The 15,370-nt window shown below is 42.1% G+C and overlaps 1 protein-coding gene across 4 annotated transcripts in view; it reads right to left on the bottom strand.

Annotated features, from left to right (window-relative positions):
- Positions 1–9,376: 9,376 nt before the first annotated feature.
- NAA16 (N-alpha-acetyltransferase 16, NatA auxiliary subunit) overlaps positions 9,377–15,370 on the bottom strand; it is a 476,406-nt gene continuing 470,412 nt past the window's right edge. For all 4 annotated transcript variants that reach the window (XM_069205334.1, XM_069205337.1, XM_069205335.1 and 1 more), the window contains one exon: positions 9,377–14,002. In XM_069205334.1, coding sequence (XP_069061435.1) covers positions 13,802–14,002 — 201 coding nt within the window. In that variant the 3' untranslated portion in view covers positions 9,377–13,801. The remainder of the gene's footprint in view (positions 14,003–15,370) is intronic.

Here is a 15,370-nt window from a genome sequence, read left to right as displayed (position 1 = left end):
GTTGCTTTCCTAGATTGGCCTACAGTTGCTGCTTTTGCCTTAAGAGTGCAAAGGGTGAACTTTGCTGTGTCTCCTGCTTGAGAAAGTTCTCCAAGGGCTTAGAGTAGAGCTTGCCTCCTGTTGGAAGCCTCAGGGACACCAAAGAATTCAGTTTCCTCGAACTGCAGCACTGGGAACTGTGTATTCTGTGCTGTACAAGAAAAACCACTGCGATGCCGCCAACGAAGCCGCTGGCCTGCACTGTGACCTGCGATGCCACACAGTCGCATTGCCCCACTTCGTACCGCGACCATAGTCTTATCAACACCGTCAACAGACGACTTCACCGAGCCGCTGCTCGCACCGCGTCCTGTGGGCCCCGCACTCCGGCATCACCGGCTCATAGCGCAGCCTGGGCATCCCATGATGACACCAGCGCCACTGCCTGCACCGTGGCCTGTGGAAACTGTCCGTGAGTAGCACGAAGCACCATCTCGCACTGCAGCTCTGGTCCACCAACGCCAGCACCATCGACTCGTGTCATCACCAGGCATCCCTGCCGGCACTGTGGCCTCTGGACACCGCTCATGTGGGTCACGAAGCACTGTCCCGTCCCACACCGCTGGCTTGGGCCTACCGATGACAGCGCTTCCGGAACAACACCCCGCTGCCTCCACAGTGACCTGTGGACACCGCACGTTGCACCGCCCCACTTCACACGGCAGCCCTGGCCTCACCCACACCGCCGGACGCCGTCATCCAGCCGCTGCATGCACCGTGACCTGTGGGCACCGCACGTCGCATTGTCCTGCTTTGCACCACAGCCCTGACACCATCCACACCAGCGCTCCTGACTTCATCAGCCTGGAGTTCGATCTGCAATGCGTGTGACTTCAAGGACCTGACGACTCCTGCACTGACTCTGGAACTGACACTGCAACGTCAGTGACACTGCTCTCCAGAGCTCACCGCAAGGATCACGACGTCCTACAAATCCAAAGTATGGTTTGTCAGTCTTCTCGACACCGTAGCTGGGCCGCAAAGACACAGCCGACATGAACTGTTGGTTTTGTTGATCACAACACAGTGATAGCACCAGGTGGAGCAATTGACTTCAAGGAACTGTATTTGTGAGTACATTTTGCAGAATTCATATTTTTATTACTATATTTTTATTGTGTTGGCGTGGTGTCCTTTTGTAGTGTTTTCACTTATTACTGTGTGTTATGTGCAAATGCTTTACACATTGCTTCTGAGATAAGCCTGACTGCTCGTGCCAATCTACCAAGGGGGTGAGCAGGGGTTATCTGAGTGGGTATTTCCCCTATCCTGACGAGAGTGAGGGTCCTTACTTGGACAGGGTGCAAACCAACTGCCAACTAGAGACCCCATTTCTACCACTGGTATATATAAAAAACTGGTAATCTGTGTGCCAACGCAATGGTAGCAGCCTTAGCCCCGGTGGTATAGGCTCTCAGACTTTCTAGAGGCTGCTTCTTGTTCAGTGTGCAGCAGATCTTCATTTAGAGAACTATTCATCTTGACCAGGTTGTCTTCAGCACAGCATTCAGTTTCTTTGCTCCTGAGAATGCCACAAAAGGTTGATCTTTCACTCTATGTTACTAGGAACGACCAATGTAAAAGCTTAAATCCTTTGGGGTTCATAGGATGGAGCATCTCTTTCTCTTTCAAGGGGTGAGGGGGGTAGAAAAGAACACTACTAGGGTGATGGGCTGCCCAATATGGAGGGAAGACATGACTTTTAGTAAGAAGGCTATCAGAGTCCTCATCACCGATTTGCCAAGAAAAAGATGGTGTAGGGCAGTTGCACTTAGAATTCCTGAACTTCACTCATGCAATGAGCTGAGTCATATCAATGCGGATGCTAGATTTACGGTTAGGAGACACAGCAAACACCTATGCAGAGGCTGAAAGGGCACTCACACGAGAAATGTCAAGACCAAGTTTCGGTCTCATTGTGGTATCACAAATGGCTTAGAAGGAAATGTGTCAAACCGCAAATAAACCTCATCGCAACAGGAGATTTGAACAAAAGATGGTTGGTCCAGCAAACATAGAAATGCTGATAGGAATGACAAATAACCTGTTAGTGTCCACTGTAAGGCCTTTGTGGGTAAAGGGCAATAAAAACAGAAGTACGTCCAGCAACTTCACCTGTAAGAATCATGGATAAAACAGCTGACAATACTTGTCACATCCAACATTCTTTCCAACTCACTCCTCTGGGGAATCATGAACCAATGAAAATCGAAACTGTTCATGGATTGGTGTGAAGTGCTAGTTAACGGCACCAATGAAATACAATAAAAGCACGCTGCCATTTCAAATATAAAGAAATTAAATTGTAGAGGTGCCAGTATTAGAGATGGAATACATTACTTACCCTGTAAACATCTTTTGTGGCATTTAGTGTTGCAGATTCACAGGCTCTGCGTACTCTTGCCATCTAGTGTTGGGCCCAGAAGTGTACAGGTTGTTCTCTTTAGTCAAGTCTTTCGAGTCACGAGATAGAGTGACTCCTCCTTCTCAATGATACTGTGGATGGGCATCAACTCCATTGTGAAGATTGTTTTCCCGCAAGAGAGTGAGAATAGAGTGTAGAGTAAGTGTGAGTTTTGAGATGTTCATTTAAGAAAGAGTATAGAAACTGCACCGGTCACAAGCGTATGGGGAGGAAGGTGGGTCCATGTGAATCTACACCACTAAATGCCGCGAATAAATGTTTACAGGGTAAGTAACATTGTACTTGAGGCTATGAATACAGTCAGCGTTGACTGTAAAGCAGTCCCCCTCAGAAGCAGTGGCTAACTTGTGGGTGTTGCAGTTGTTTGAAAAACAGTATGTAGCATTGTCTGACCTACATTGACTTGATGGTGTGCTAAAACATCCACACAATAATGTTTGGTGAAGGTCTGTGGCGTGAAGCATGTAAGGTGCCTTACATATGTCAGCTATGGCAATGTTTCCTAGAAAGACCATGGATGCTCCCTTTTTTCAAGTAGAGTGTACTCTGGGAGGAACAGGCAAAGTTCTTTAACCCTTAGCATTACAAGTCAGAATGCATTTTACTACCTGTATGACTATGCCTGATTTGGATATAGGGTTGCCTTTATGTGGAGATGAAAAGGCAACAAAAAGTTGTTTAGTTTTTCTGAAAGTTCTAGTTCTATCAATATAGAACATAGGGGCTCCTTTACCATCTAATGTATGAAGAGCTCTTTCTGCAAAAGAATCTGGTTTGGGGAAAAAATGGCAATTCAATGGCTGAGGTCAATCACTTTAGGAAGAAATTTAGTATGGTGCGGAGAACGGCTCTGTCTCTGTGGTTGGAAGAAAGGCTCTTCCAAGGTTAAATCCTGGAGCTCACTAACACATCGAAGTAAAATGATGGTGACTAAAAATGCCACCTTCTAAAAAAGAAATTGAAGGGGGCATGTGTAGGGATTCAAATGGGGAGCCCATGATTCTTGTGAGGATGACATTCAGGTTAATGAAGGTGAGGGTAGAACCGGTGGTGGAATAACTTGTTTGAGCTCCTCCATGAAGACTTTAATCACTAAGACCTTGAACAAAGAAAGGTAATACTCATTTTGGAGATAGGCAACCACTGCAGTAAGATATAATCATATACATGTGAACGCTATCCCAGCCCTTTGTAAGTGAAGCAGGTAGTAGATAATGTCTTGTACCGTGGCTTTGAAAGTGTTGATTTGTTTTGAGTATTAGTAGCAGACAAAAAAATTCCACTTTGCTGTATAGCAAGCTCTAGTGGTGGGTCTAGGAGTTTTCTTAAGAATGTCCATACATTTTGGTGCCAAATTTAGGTAACCAAATTATGACCTCAGGAGCCAAATTGCTAGGTTGAGAGTTTTGGAACCTGGTTGCCTGATTTCACCATGGTTTTGAGTGAGACGGTCCGGTCTGTTGAGGAGCTTCTTGTGGGCAACTAAAAAGAAGTCCAGCAATGTTGAGAACTAGGGGTGATGCGTCCAAGTGGGAGATACTAGGATTATTGTGGGACACTTGCCAGAGCTTCAGAAACAGAAACAGAAGGAGAGGGAGAAGAGGAATAGTGTAAGCAAGTATGCCTGACAAACTCATCCATAGTGCACTGCCATTGGATAGTGGGAATCCTGAGGAAAGTTTGGGCATGTGCGGTAAACACAATCTGTGGAAGTAGAACTTGTGGGTGGAGTTCCAATTTGTGGACTTGTTGTTGCATCCTGCTTAGCAGGTCTGCAAAGCTGTCTGTGCCAGGGAGATACTCTGCGGTCAGGTGAATGTTGTCACATAGAGATTGTTTCCAGATGGTCTGTGGTAGTTGTTAAAGTTGCAGAGACTGCCTCCCTTCCTGTTTTTGTCTATAATATATGGCTGTCATATTGTCCGTCCTGACTAGGACAACCTTGTCAATAAGGTGAGGAAGAAAAGCTTTCAAGGCTAGGTGAACAGGCTGAAGCTTGAGGAAGTTGATATGGTGACTCTGGTGCTTGGTGTCCCACATACCCTGTAACGTGAGATCTTTCAGATGTGCACCCCATCCCGTGAGGCGTCAGTTGAAAGAGTTATGTGGGCAAGGGCCAGAAGAGGCTGCTCCTTAAACATGTCTGGATTCCACCATTGCAGGGAGTGATAAGTTTGGCAGGGCAGTCTACAAACACTAGATCCTGTAAGTGACCCTGTGACTGAGACCACTGACGAACTTGACATTCCTGCAACAGACGCATATGTAGACGGGCATGGGGTGCTATAGCAATACAGGAGGCCATCATCCCAGAAGATGCATGATTTTTGTCACTGTTACTTGTTGGTTTGGCTGAAAAATTAGGTCATAAGGCTTGAAAATTCTGAACACTCATGGATTTGGGATAGTCTAGTCAGTCTTGTGCATTGAGTATTGCACCAAGATATGGTTGTATCTGTAGAAGTTGCAGATGGGATTTGCGTACACTGATTGCGAATCCTAAGCTGTGAAGTAGGTCCATTGTTAAGAGTATAGTGGTAGCATTGCTGCTTGGGTTTTATAAGCCAATCATCAAAGTAGGGAAACATGTATCTGTTGTCTGGGGAGATGGGCCACTACTATTGCCAGACATTTTGTGACAACTTGTGATGCAGTTGTGACCAAGAATGGAAGGACTTCAAATTGGTAGCATTTCCTGTCCACAATAAACCTGAGGCATTTGTGATGGACTGGGTGATTGGTATGTGAAAGCATGTGTCTTTGTGATTTAGTTTAGTCAACGTTGTCCTGTTGAAGCAGTGGAATAGCATCCTGCAGAGTGACTATGTGAAAATGCTCTGAAATAATGTATTATTTCAGTGCCCTCAGATCTAGGATTGGCTGCAGAAAGCTGTCCTTTTTTGGTATGAGGAAGTTTGGAGAGTATACTCCTCGACCTTTGTACTGGAGAGGGGTGGGTTCTATTGCTCCTTTGAGAAAGATAACCTGAACCTCCTGTTTGAGTAATGTTAGATTTTCTACTAAGAGACAATATGTGTGAGGTGGAATGCTGGGAGGTGTGGTCATGAGCTCCAGACAATAACTATGTTGGATAATATCCATCACCAACTGGTCTGTGGTTTTCTGTTGCCAGATGGGTAAAACATTGAGTATGCTTCCCTTGACACATGTAGAATGACTGGGGGAAACTGAAGTTAGTCACTGCTTTGTGGCGGTGGGGACACCACGTGGGGAGCACTTTTGCCTCTACCTTTGGTGTAGCTGCATTCAGCAATTAATTCCTGCCCCCTTTTCCTGTGCTTATCTGGGAGATGTTGGAGGAGTTCCTCTATCTCATCACAGTGAGCACGGTCCTGTTGAGCTAATAAGTCCATGGAATAGGCTATGCGCCGTTGGTTTGCAGACTGCGCTGCAACGCGTTTACCCGCAACGTCAATTCTATTGCTTTCCTTATTAGGCAGTGGGGCGTCTCCTCTTGGGAATTTCCATGTTTCCAAGCACCTGTTACCACAAGGGAGTAAGGTGATACTTGCACTTGTATGTATAGTGGGTCCAACGTAGAGGCTTTGTACAGACCCTGGGAGTGATAATGCGTGACCTAAAAGGGTTCTTAAAGAGGTCTTCAATATGGATAGCGGAGTGTGCCTTTTAACATGAGCAGGTATTGTGTGCCTCTGTGAGTGGAAGAAAGCGTCTTAAACAAGAAATCCAATTCTGTAGGTTCTTTATATAGCTGTACCACATGAAAATTAGCCGCCATTGCTATAAGCTCATGGTATGTGGCGGAGTCATCAGGAGGTAATGGGCATTCTGCATACAGATCTGGGTCTGTATCCCCTTGTGGATCTACTTCATATGAGTCCCAGGGGTCAGTGTCTTGGGAAAGATGAAAAAAGTAATCTGCAGGGTCGAGTGGGGGGAGGGGGGAAGTCAGGGGGTCGTCTCCAGGGGAACTATGACACGCGATTTCTAATGGCTCCACATCCAAGTGCGGTGAATGAGGCATGTCTGATAAAGGTGGTGTATGCAGCTGTGGGAATGGTGGTGGAAAAGGTGGTGTCGGAAGCAAAGGGCTGGTGGCCTCGTCCAACTTCTTTTTGGATGGAATGGGTACATCCAAAGCCTCCTTAAATGAGAGGTGCCTCTTGGAAGGTGGTGGCTGAGAAGGGAGTGGTTTTGCCAATATGCTTACAGTTGTATGCTGAATCTGCAAGTCAGGTCTCTCTTGCAGTTTGTGGAGAAGGGGCTCCATAGTAGAATCAACAGTCTTTTCGGGCCCAACTTCAAGGATTTTGGCTCTGAGGTGACCTTTATTTGGGCGCCGAAGCCATTGATGCTCATGTTGACCCAGAGAGTGGAGGCCATAGAGGTGGCTGGCACTGAAGCTTTCAGCTTCAAGTGGTGTTTCGGCACCAAGCTAGAGGGTGGGCATCTAAACTGGATTCTCTGAACCAACCATGGCTGAAAGGCAGTTGTGGTCAGAGGGCCTCTTGCTGTGGTGATTTGAGACTTTTAGTGGATTTGTTTCAAGGCTGAGGGGCAGCGGGTAGGATACTCACTGTACCAGTCTCCATTGATATGCTGGTTATCGCAAACCTTGAAATCAGGATCAGATTTTGAGTGGGCCTTGATGGAAAAAGCATCTTCTTCAGTCACTGAAGCCTCTGGGTGGTGCTCCTATGCGACGCCCTGATGTTCAAAGAGGTCATGAGTGTTGTTGGCCGATCCCTGTGGCACCTTGAGGCGGCATGCTAGACTATCACAGAGCATCTTCTTTGAGCGGAAAGATCCACAGGCTTCCCAGTCAGCTTCGCTGTGGTCCGGGGAGAGATGCAGGTTACAGACCTGGAAGAAGTCAGTTCTTGAGTATCTTGTGTGGTAACGCAGACAGAACTGAAATGGCGTTCATTCTATCACCGGGAGGGCACTGTTTGGAAAATTGATCAGAGATGAAGATGGAAGGCCCCGAAGGGCGAGGCAACAAATATGCAACAAATACGCGTAGGTGATCAATTGTGGTTCAATGCGCAGAAGAAGAAACCATGAACGATAACAATACCAACAGCAATAAAATAGAACCTAAAGAGATCCGAGGACTGTCTCGACTCGTAGTGGCAGCACACTCGTTCGAGCCCGATGGTGAAGAAAAAACAATCTAACAGGATTTGATGCCCATGCATAGTTTCACCAAGGAGGAGTCACTCTACCTCGTGACTCTAAAGACTTTTTGTTGTTGTTTTTAACAGAAAAACAACCTGCACACACCCAGACCCAACACTAGATGGCAGAAGTATTCAGAGCATGTCTATCTACAGCCACACATGCCTCAAACATCATCTTCTTCAAAGATATTCTGCTGTGTGGTTTTGTTTAGAGTGTTTTCGCATTATTTTTCATTTTTTAATTCTGATGGCTTCCTATTTGTTAGTATTTAAATACTTGCCATATTGTCTAACACAGGTTTACCATATTGGTAAACGAGGGTGCATATGGTAACTCTTCTCCAACCAATAACTCTACACGGGTCACAGTCATCGGTGAGTCTTGTTGCCAATAAGTCTTGGTCATATCCAGTTTTCTTTTGAGCTACCGGTAGAGAAAGTATACAAACCTAAAATGAGGAGTAGAGAAAAGATGACAGTTGGACCCTGAATCCATCTTTCACACTGTACATGAAGGATCCATCCTGGGAGAGAACAGTTTTGCCAGAGAGACACGTTATAGATAGGTACCCCTGCTCTTTCCCTTGAATCACGACACACAGTTTAAGGATGACGAGGCTGAAGTTCTTCATGTCCATTATTAAAGTATGGTCACGTAAGCCAAGTGATTCAGAGGACGTCAGCATGGCACGGTGAGCAGTACTGCCAGAAACTGAAAAGAGCTCTACGATAAGCAGCTGAATAATGACCTGCGACTCTCTTAAATTCTTCCTTCAAGCCATAAGAAGAAAAAAAAAGCCATTCAAAATAATGAGAAAGCAAGCATTAAACCATACTCACAGCATATGTGCAAAAAATGAAAACATTTAAAACATTAAAAAATGGCTTATAAAATAAGCTGCAAAATAAACAAAGGTCAGTGGACATGAATAGCAGCATCCGTCAAATTATACTTGCCCTTAAATACAGACACATTGGACAAAATCATGTCACAGAACATGATGAGCCAAACATGGCGAGAGTAGGTCTAGTACATGATTCCCTTAAGATTTCAAAAGATATTTGGATATGGCTAAAATCAGCATTCCTATGTGAATACAGTTGTGCCATGAAATTATGAAACATGCAAGAATTGCCAAGGTAAATAAAAGGATGGAGGAAATGGCAAAGATGGCCGCCTTTACTGACTATGAAATAATGGCTCATTTACGTTTGCTTGCCTATTTAACTTTTACTGTGCCAACTGTGTCATGGTTAATGCCTCATTTCCTTTATGGCTTGGTTTCTCCTTCAAACATGCCCTGGAATAATCTCTCAGCAACCAGTAATTCGTCATCCAATTTCTAACTACTAGAGGGCAAAGCAACAAAAGAAATCCAACATTTTTAGCACAGGTATAGCTGTGCATGTTTTTCAAGTAGGTTTTGGGCAGTTAAGAGGTATATGATAAGCCTGTCAAAAAGGACTAAAGCATTATCTTTTACCTTGGAACATGCCTTTTTACCTACACACTTGCACCTTAGTCTTTCTAAGATTTTGCATTAATGAACAGGTATTCTAGAATCTTAGTTTAAGTTGGATGCTAGTGCTAATGTGGAGTTTTTCCAAATGTCCTCCTGCTCTGCCTTTACACTTGGAGCGAGCCTTCGTGTGAGATGTTCATGGACTGTAAGCAATCCTAAATTGGAAGCTAAAGCAGGATAATCTTAAAAGAACAAGGTTCCAACGGAACATAAACAAATCTCGCAGCTGTGTACAAAATAATTTATTACAGCATTACATATTTTGGCATTATTTTACAGTTACTAGGTTTCCCTTCAACACGACTGGACTGAAACAGTTTTAAGAAAAAAGGCAACCATATTATAACAGTTTAAATTCTTTTTAAAAAATCCCCTCTCATGAACTTTTATTTACTCGTGCTATGAAATCATGACTTCACTGACATACATATGTGAGAGTGCACTCAAAATAAAACATTTAATGATATCTGAAAAACTTTAAGGAACTATAATTCAAAGTATTAAGCACTTGAAAAATAAATATAAGATGTTAAAACAGTTAAACAAGCAATGACATCCTTCAAAACTAGACTTAAAGGCTAGATTCGGCTATTTACTACGTGTGCTATTGCTTTTAACAATTCATTCATGTAGCCATGAAATAAAAGTTTAAATGCATCATGTACTAAAGGAAACTTTTACAGCCTAACCTGTTGGTTTATGTCAAAACGACTCATTACAGAATACATACTAATCTCATCATATGTTGTTCCATGCCTCTGAACACACTGTCAAAATTAAACAATAACCCAGCTAAAAGACCCATGAATTATTAGAACACTAAGGGCCACATGTACGACGTTTGGAATTGCAATTTCCTATTTGCTTGGGTCGCAAATAGACCTACCTCATTAATATTAATGAGGTAGGTCATAATTTGCGACCCTCTGAGAATCACAAACATCACAGGGATGGTGGCCTGCTGGAGTTAGCAGACCACCATGTCTCTGATTGCTTTTCGATAAAGCAATCTTTTTTTTTTTTAATGCAGTCCGTTTTCCTTAAAGGAAAATGGGATGCGTTTAGAAAGCAAAAAAATGAAATGTTTCAATTTCATTTTTTAAGAGTAGGCAGTGGTCCCGTGGGATCCCTGCCTGCTTTTAAAACACATTTTCACTACCATTCACAAAAGGGTAGGGGTCCCTTCCCGTTTGAGAATGGGTTAACACCAATTTGAAATTGGTGTTAAGTGTGATTGTTTTGCGACTGTGTTCACAGTCACAAAACAAGTATACATACCACTGCCACTCAAATTAGGAGAGGACACCCTTGGGACGTCCCTTCTTAATTGCAACTTGCAAACCTATTTTGCACTCGGTAAATAGATTACATAATAGCAAAATAGCATTTGTACATACCAAAATGCTTTTTTCTGTGCGTTAACAGCCAGATTCTGCAAATCGGGCTGTTTGTGCACAGGAAAAAGCTTTGTACATCTGGCCCTTAATGCAAGAATTGGCGGGTGTGTCATTCTCTCCAAGCATTAATCCCATCTCATGGTCTAGTTAATACACAGCACAATGTAAGTCTAGATTCCAAGGAGATAGTGGACGAAGGTAGAAATGGGTCTTAAAGTAACACACATATTAAGCTCCACTGGGTTAAACAGGTTTTTGTGGCCATAAATCCAAGTTTAGGACCTAGTCAACACTTCATGAGTTTACATCAGCACACGTTTTTCCTGGATCGTGCGATAAGTGCAAGGTTATTCAAGTGTTTTCTGCAAAAACAGACTGCCACGAGTAACACCATTCAGCTGCTGTACGTCTCCAACCAATATAGGATACTGCCCTCTGAACAATAAAGAGATATAGCATTTATTTTAGAGTGCCACAGGCGAATGCCAGTTGCCTGGGGCTGTACCATTTTTATGCCCAACAGTCCCCGCGTGTCTGATTTCTCTTTAAATGAGCGGGGAAACATTAAGATTCCCAAGTTTGAACTGAGCAGGAAAAATGATTTCACATCAATGGGGTAATAACTGTTCCCCTTATCTGCGAAACGTAACTCTGTGGCTTTTATAAAAAAATATATTTTTTAAAGAGATCATTGTTTTAGTTCTGTGAACCAGACTTGGTGCTGCACAAAGAATTTTGGTCATTGTTCACTAATCTTAAAGAACGTTTTACCTTACATATCAGAAGATGTGCAAGAGAGACATGCAAGCAGCTCAACTTAATTGTTTCTAATAGCCTCTTGTCTACTGTTTAAAAAAACATATTTACGCTGGATCACCCAGGGATTCCTAAAGCTCTTGCTACCAAAAAGTATATGTTCTAAACTTCGGAGGACCTCAACCTACTAAAGGAAACTGCCCAAATACTGTACACCCTGATAAGACGAGTACAGACGATAAACCCCCATGAACCAGATAAAACAGTGGTAAAAATGTAACGGTCCATTAACAGCCTTTATAATGTAGAACAGTTTTCAGAGACTCAAAGTCCAGCCTCCAAATAACCTTTGAGGGGTTGTTAAAGGAATATTTGGATCTCATACCTTTATAGATGCACAATCGCTTTATAGATGTGCAATCACAAAGCCAGATTTCTGTAATTAGGGTGTGGTTCTGCAGAAAATCATTAGTGTCAAAGTGTACTCCAAAACATTTATATGCCTGTGTACTGTCTGAAGACATAGAAAGTACATTCTGAAGGTTGAAAGACACTAGCTAGCTACCTTTTCGTGGAGTCTTGTCACAGGATAAACATTTTAACATTCTTAAGTGTTTGTACACGTCATGAAAAAATCATTGTTTTAATACCTACTTGAAAGGGTATGGATACTTTGAGCAATACGCTTTCTGCCCAATGCAAAGCATAAAGACCAATAAAAGCTTTTAAGTGCAACACTATGGGGCAATATTGGGAGATTTTCGAGGGTTGACTCATATTTATGAAACATCATAACCGGGGATGCTGCAGACATAGAGGAATTATTTCTGTAATCTACAGGAGTTAGTGTAGTTTGAGGAAAAATTCCATTAAGTGGTCCTCCATAGAGGTATATTGTCTTGACTGATGCTTAACACACAACTACACCAGGTGTGCCCTCGTTGTCCAGAATAACTCTAAACTCTACTCAGAGAGGTGGGCACACACTGGTGCTAGAATTAGAACAGTTGGACATTTAGAATGAAGAATTTGATTACAGGAATTTCTCTAGGAGGCTACCTCTATGACTCAAAAGACTAAATTCTCTGTCTGGGTTTTAGGAGATTTAGGATGCATAGTCCCAGAATTGAGCCCTTAAGTAAATACATTTTCTAAAATCTCATTCAGAAGCTACAACAAAAAGACAACATGGTTGAGTATATCTATATTCTCCAACCAACAGTGCAAATTAGCCCATTTATGTAGATTTTCTTGTCAGCAAAGCAAATGGGCTACTAAGTAGTTTGCAAACAGTGCATATAAACATCCACAAATGAAAATAAAGCTTCCCAATTCACTGTACCTCGTTTTAAAATTAACTAGTTTTGGTGAACGTGTTTCAAACAAGAAGTAACACGTTACCAGAGATATTCCCAACGTAACAACTAGTCACATTTTCAGCAAGAGAAGACCTTGGGTTCTTTCCTTTTCAGCAAAGAAATTAATGGTAGCAGGTTCGGTAAAACAAATATAGCTCTGGTGTTTAGGAGGGTATCAACATACGTTGACCATATGTTATTTTCCATTCTGTGAAAAGGGTTTGAGTCCCAACTACAGAAAGTGGGAGCTCTCCCACTTGTGATAAGCTAGTGATAAGCTAAACACACTATTTGCTAGCAAAAGCCAACTGCCTTATCGGTTGATCTGCTTGACAACAAAGTAATTCAAGACAATCAGTTATTTTAGGTTCTGGGCAGGAGGTAGTCATATGGTATTATGGCTGCGTCTAAAGCACAGGCTCTCTTTTCTTGACACAACTGCTTTAGCACTTAAAACAGTTTTACAAATGTATTACATTAACAAGTTACCACTGACTCTGGAAAACAGTAACAGTACTTTCATCCTCGATAGATGTCCACCTTTCAATGACAACAAATGTTAAAACCAAAAACCACAATGCGATATAAATGAAAATTAAAAAGAAGTGGAAATGAAAGCTATAACTCATAAGTGTTTACTTTTTCATGCCTTTAAAGCATCATAAAATGCATACAGTAGATCTGGCAAAAACAGGGTCCATGAAAAGGATGTGCAGTCAGATCTTCCATACTGCTGTGATTAGAAGGAAAATATGAAAAATAAATACAGAAATATCTCCAAAAACATAGCCAAATAAAAATTAATAAGAGAAAAACACCAACCAAACAACACTAAGTTAGTTTGCTGAAAAACCACAACAAAAAACGTATCATTTCTATTGCCATCTGAAGCAACATACAAACGTAGCCTTAAATATAATGTTCATAAGTAGGGGATTTTGACGCTAAAAGAGTTAAAACTGTAAAAGCATTAAGATGATAAATGCTAATTAGATATGTGTACAATAACAATTGGCAGGCCTTGTTTGGATATTCCATTGTCACTTAACCAAAGCAAGAGTTTTATTCTGTGGAACAGTAAAATGCTTTTTGGAAAGCAATCCTAAATATAAGTTTAGCAGCAGTCTTTAAAAGGCATACTTCATATTTCATTGGACAGCATTTCATGGTTTAGGGTTGTATGATTCACTGATGCAGGGCTGCACTCTTGGTCATTCGTTGCAGGCATAAAAGCAGATGTAAATGGAAACAGTTTATGACATGCAGCCTGGTACTCCTCGTGCTGTGTGTTGCAGCTGCCAAAGCTTCCATCAAGCAAGGCTTCCAAAACCATTGTTAAACTCTACAGAAAAAACATTGATTTCAATCAATGAGGCAATTGCTCAAGACGATCTATTTTCCATCACAACTACAGATATTTTAAAGAAGATGCAAAATATATGGTATTGTAATACATGTCATGTACATTCAAGAAGCACTTTCACTTTATAACACACTTACTTGGAATGAGGAAAAACAGTTTACCCGATGTTTTCATTTACAAAGAGCACACTTCAAACGTAAGTATTTTGTGGAGATTCAAAACATACATTTTAGTGTTATCAATCAAAGTGGTACTTATATTAAACTCAGAAGGGGAAAGGCTGTTAGCCATGCTGAGATTGTGAACTGTACCCTGCAAGTTACATATACATCCTTTAACCACAACGCTTTCCTGCTATCAGAATATTGCACAACAATGGGAAAGACGGAGGAAGAGGAAAATGAAAAAGCGTCACAAAGGTAGAAAGCAGAAATTTGCAAGAGTGAGCTGAAGGAGCGGGGTGTGGCTTTAAATGGACTGAAGAGGCCTGAGATGGCTTCAGGATGACGCCGCCTCAGTATTCTATGCTCACGCATTTAAAGGCAGCAACCGCATGTTTAAGAGGAGGGCTTTGGGCACTGGCAAGTATTGATTTACAAATTAAGCACTGATTTCGACATGAATTGATTGAGGCACTGCTTAAACGTTGCCAGCTTGTTTGAAATCGAAGGCATATCCTCTTTAAACTGACATATTTGGTGAAAACTGAGCTCGAAAGTGTTATGATAAGGAGGCATGGCAGTTGAGGGAGAGATGTTTCTATACTGGTACATTAGCTGTGCCATTGATCAGCTATTTAACAATCACCGTTGGGGAAATAAAAGTTACAAAATTGTTACTGACGCTATTACACGTTGTTTATGACTTTGTGACTAAAATGGAAGTAGATTTTAGTTGCAACCGTCAAACCGTTTGATTAATACTATTTATTTATTACCAGAGAACAAGGCAATTTCCCTCAGTGATGCGCCCTCCAATCCAAACAATTAGATAAGCATGCAGATCAGTAATGAGCGGTCATGTGCTATCTCATCTGCTCGCGTTCAACAATACACTGTATCTCCCAGGACCTTGTCTCCATGAGTTACAGCACTAAAATGGCTTTTCAACCAAGTCTGATTTACAACAGTATTTGCATAATCAACAATATAAAAAATGTGAGGAGATGAAGGGAGCAGACAAACAAATAGCAATTTCTAAGGCTTCAGAATTTGAGTTAAATCATTTGCCCATTCTCTTTCACCATAGTGTGTAGGACGGTTTGTGAGTCTGAAGACAATCCATAGTAGTTCCAGGCTCAGAGTTAAGAATATGCTGAAAACCTAGCAGGAACTATCTGCTGTAGTA

The sequence above is a fragment of the Pleurodeles waltl genome, chromosome 8, assembly GCF_031143425.1.
Source record: "Pleurodeles waltl isolate 20211129_DDA chromosome 8, aPleWal1.hap1.20221129, whole genome shotgun sequence".
NCBI classification, from domain to species: Eukaryota; Metazoa; Chordata; class Amphibia; order Caudata; family Salamandridae; genus Pleurodeles; species Pleurodeles waltl.
Note: the sequence above shows the minus strand (reverse complement) of the source record. Positions and strands in the feature narration are given on the sequence as shown.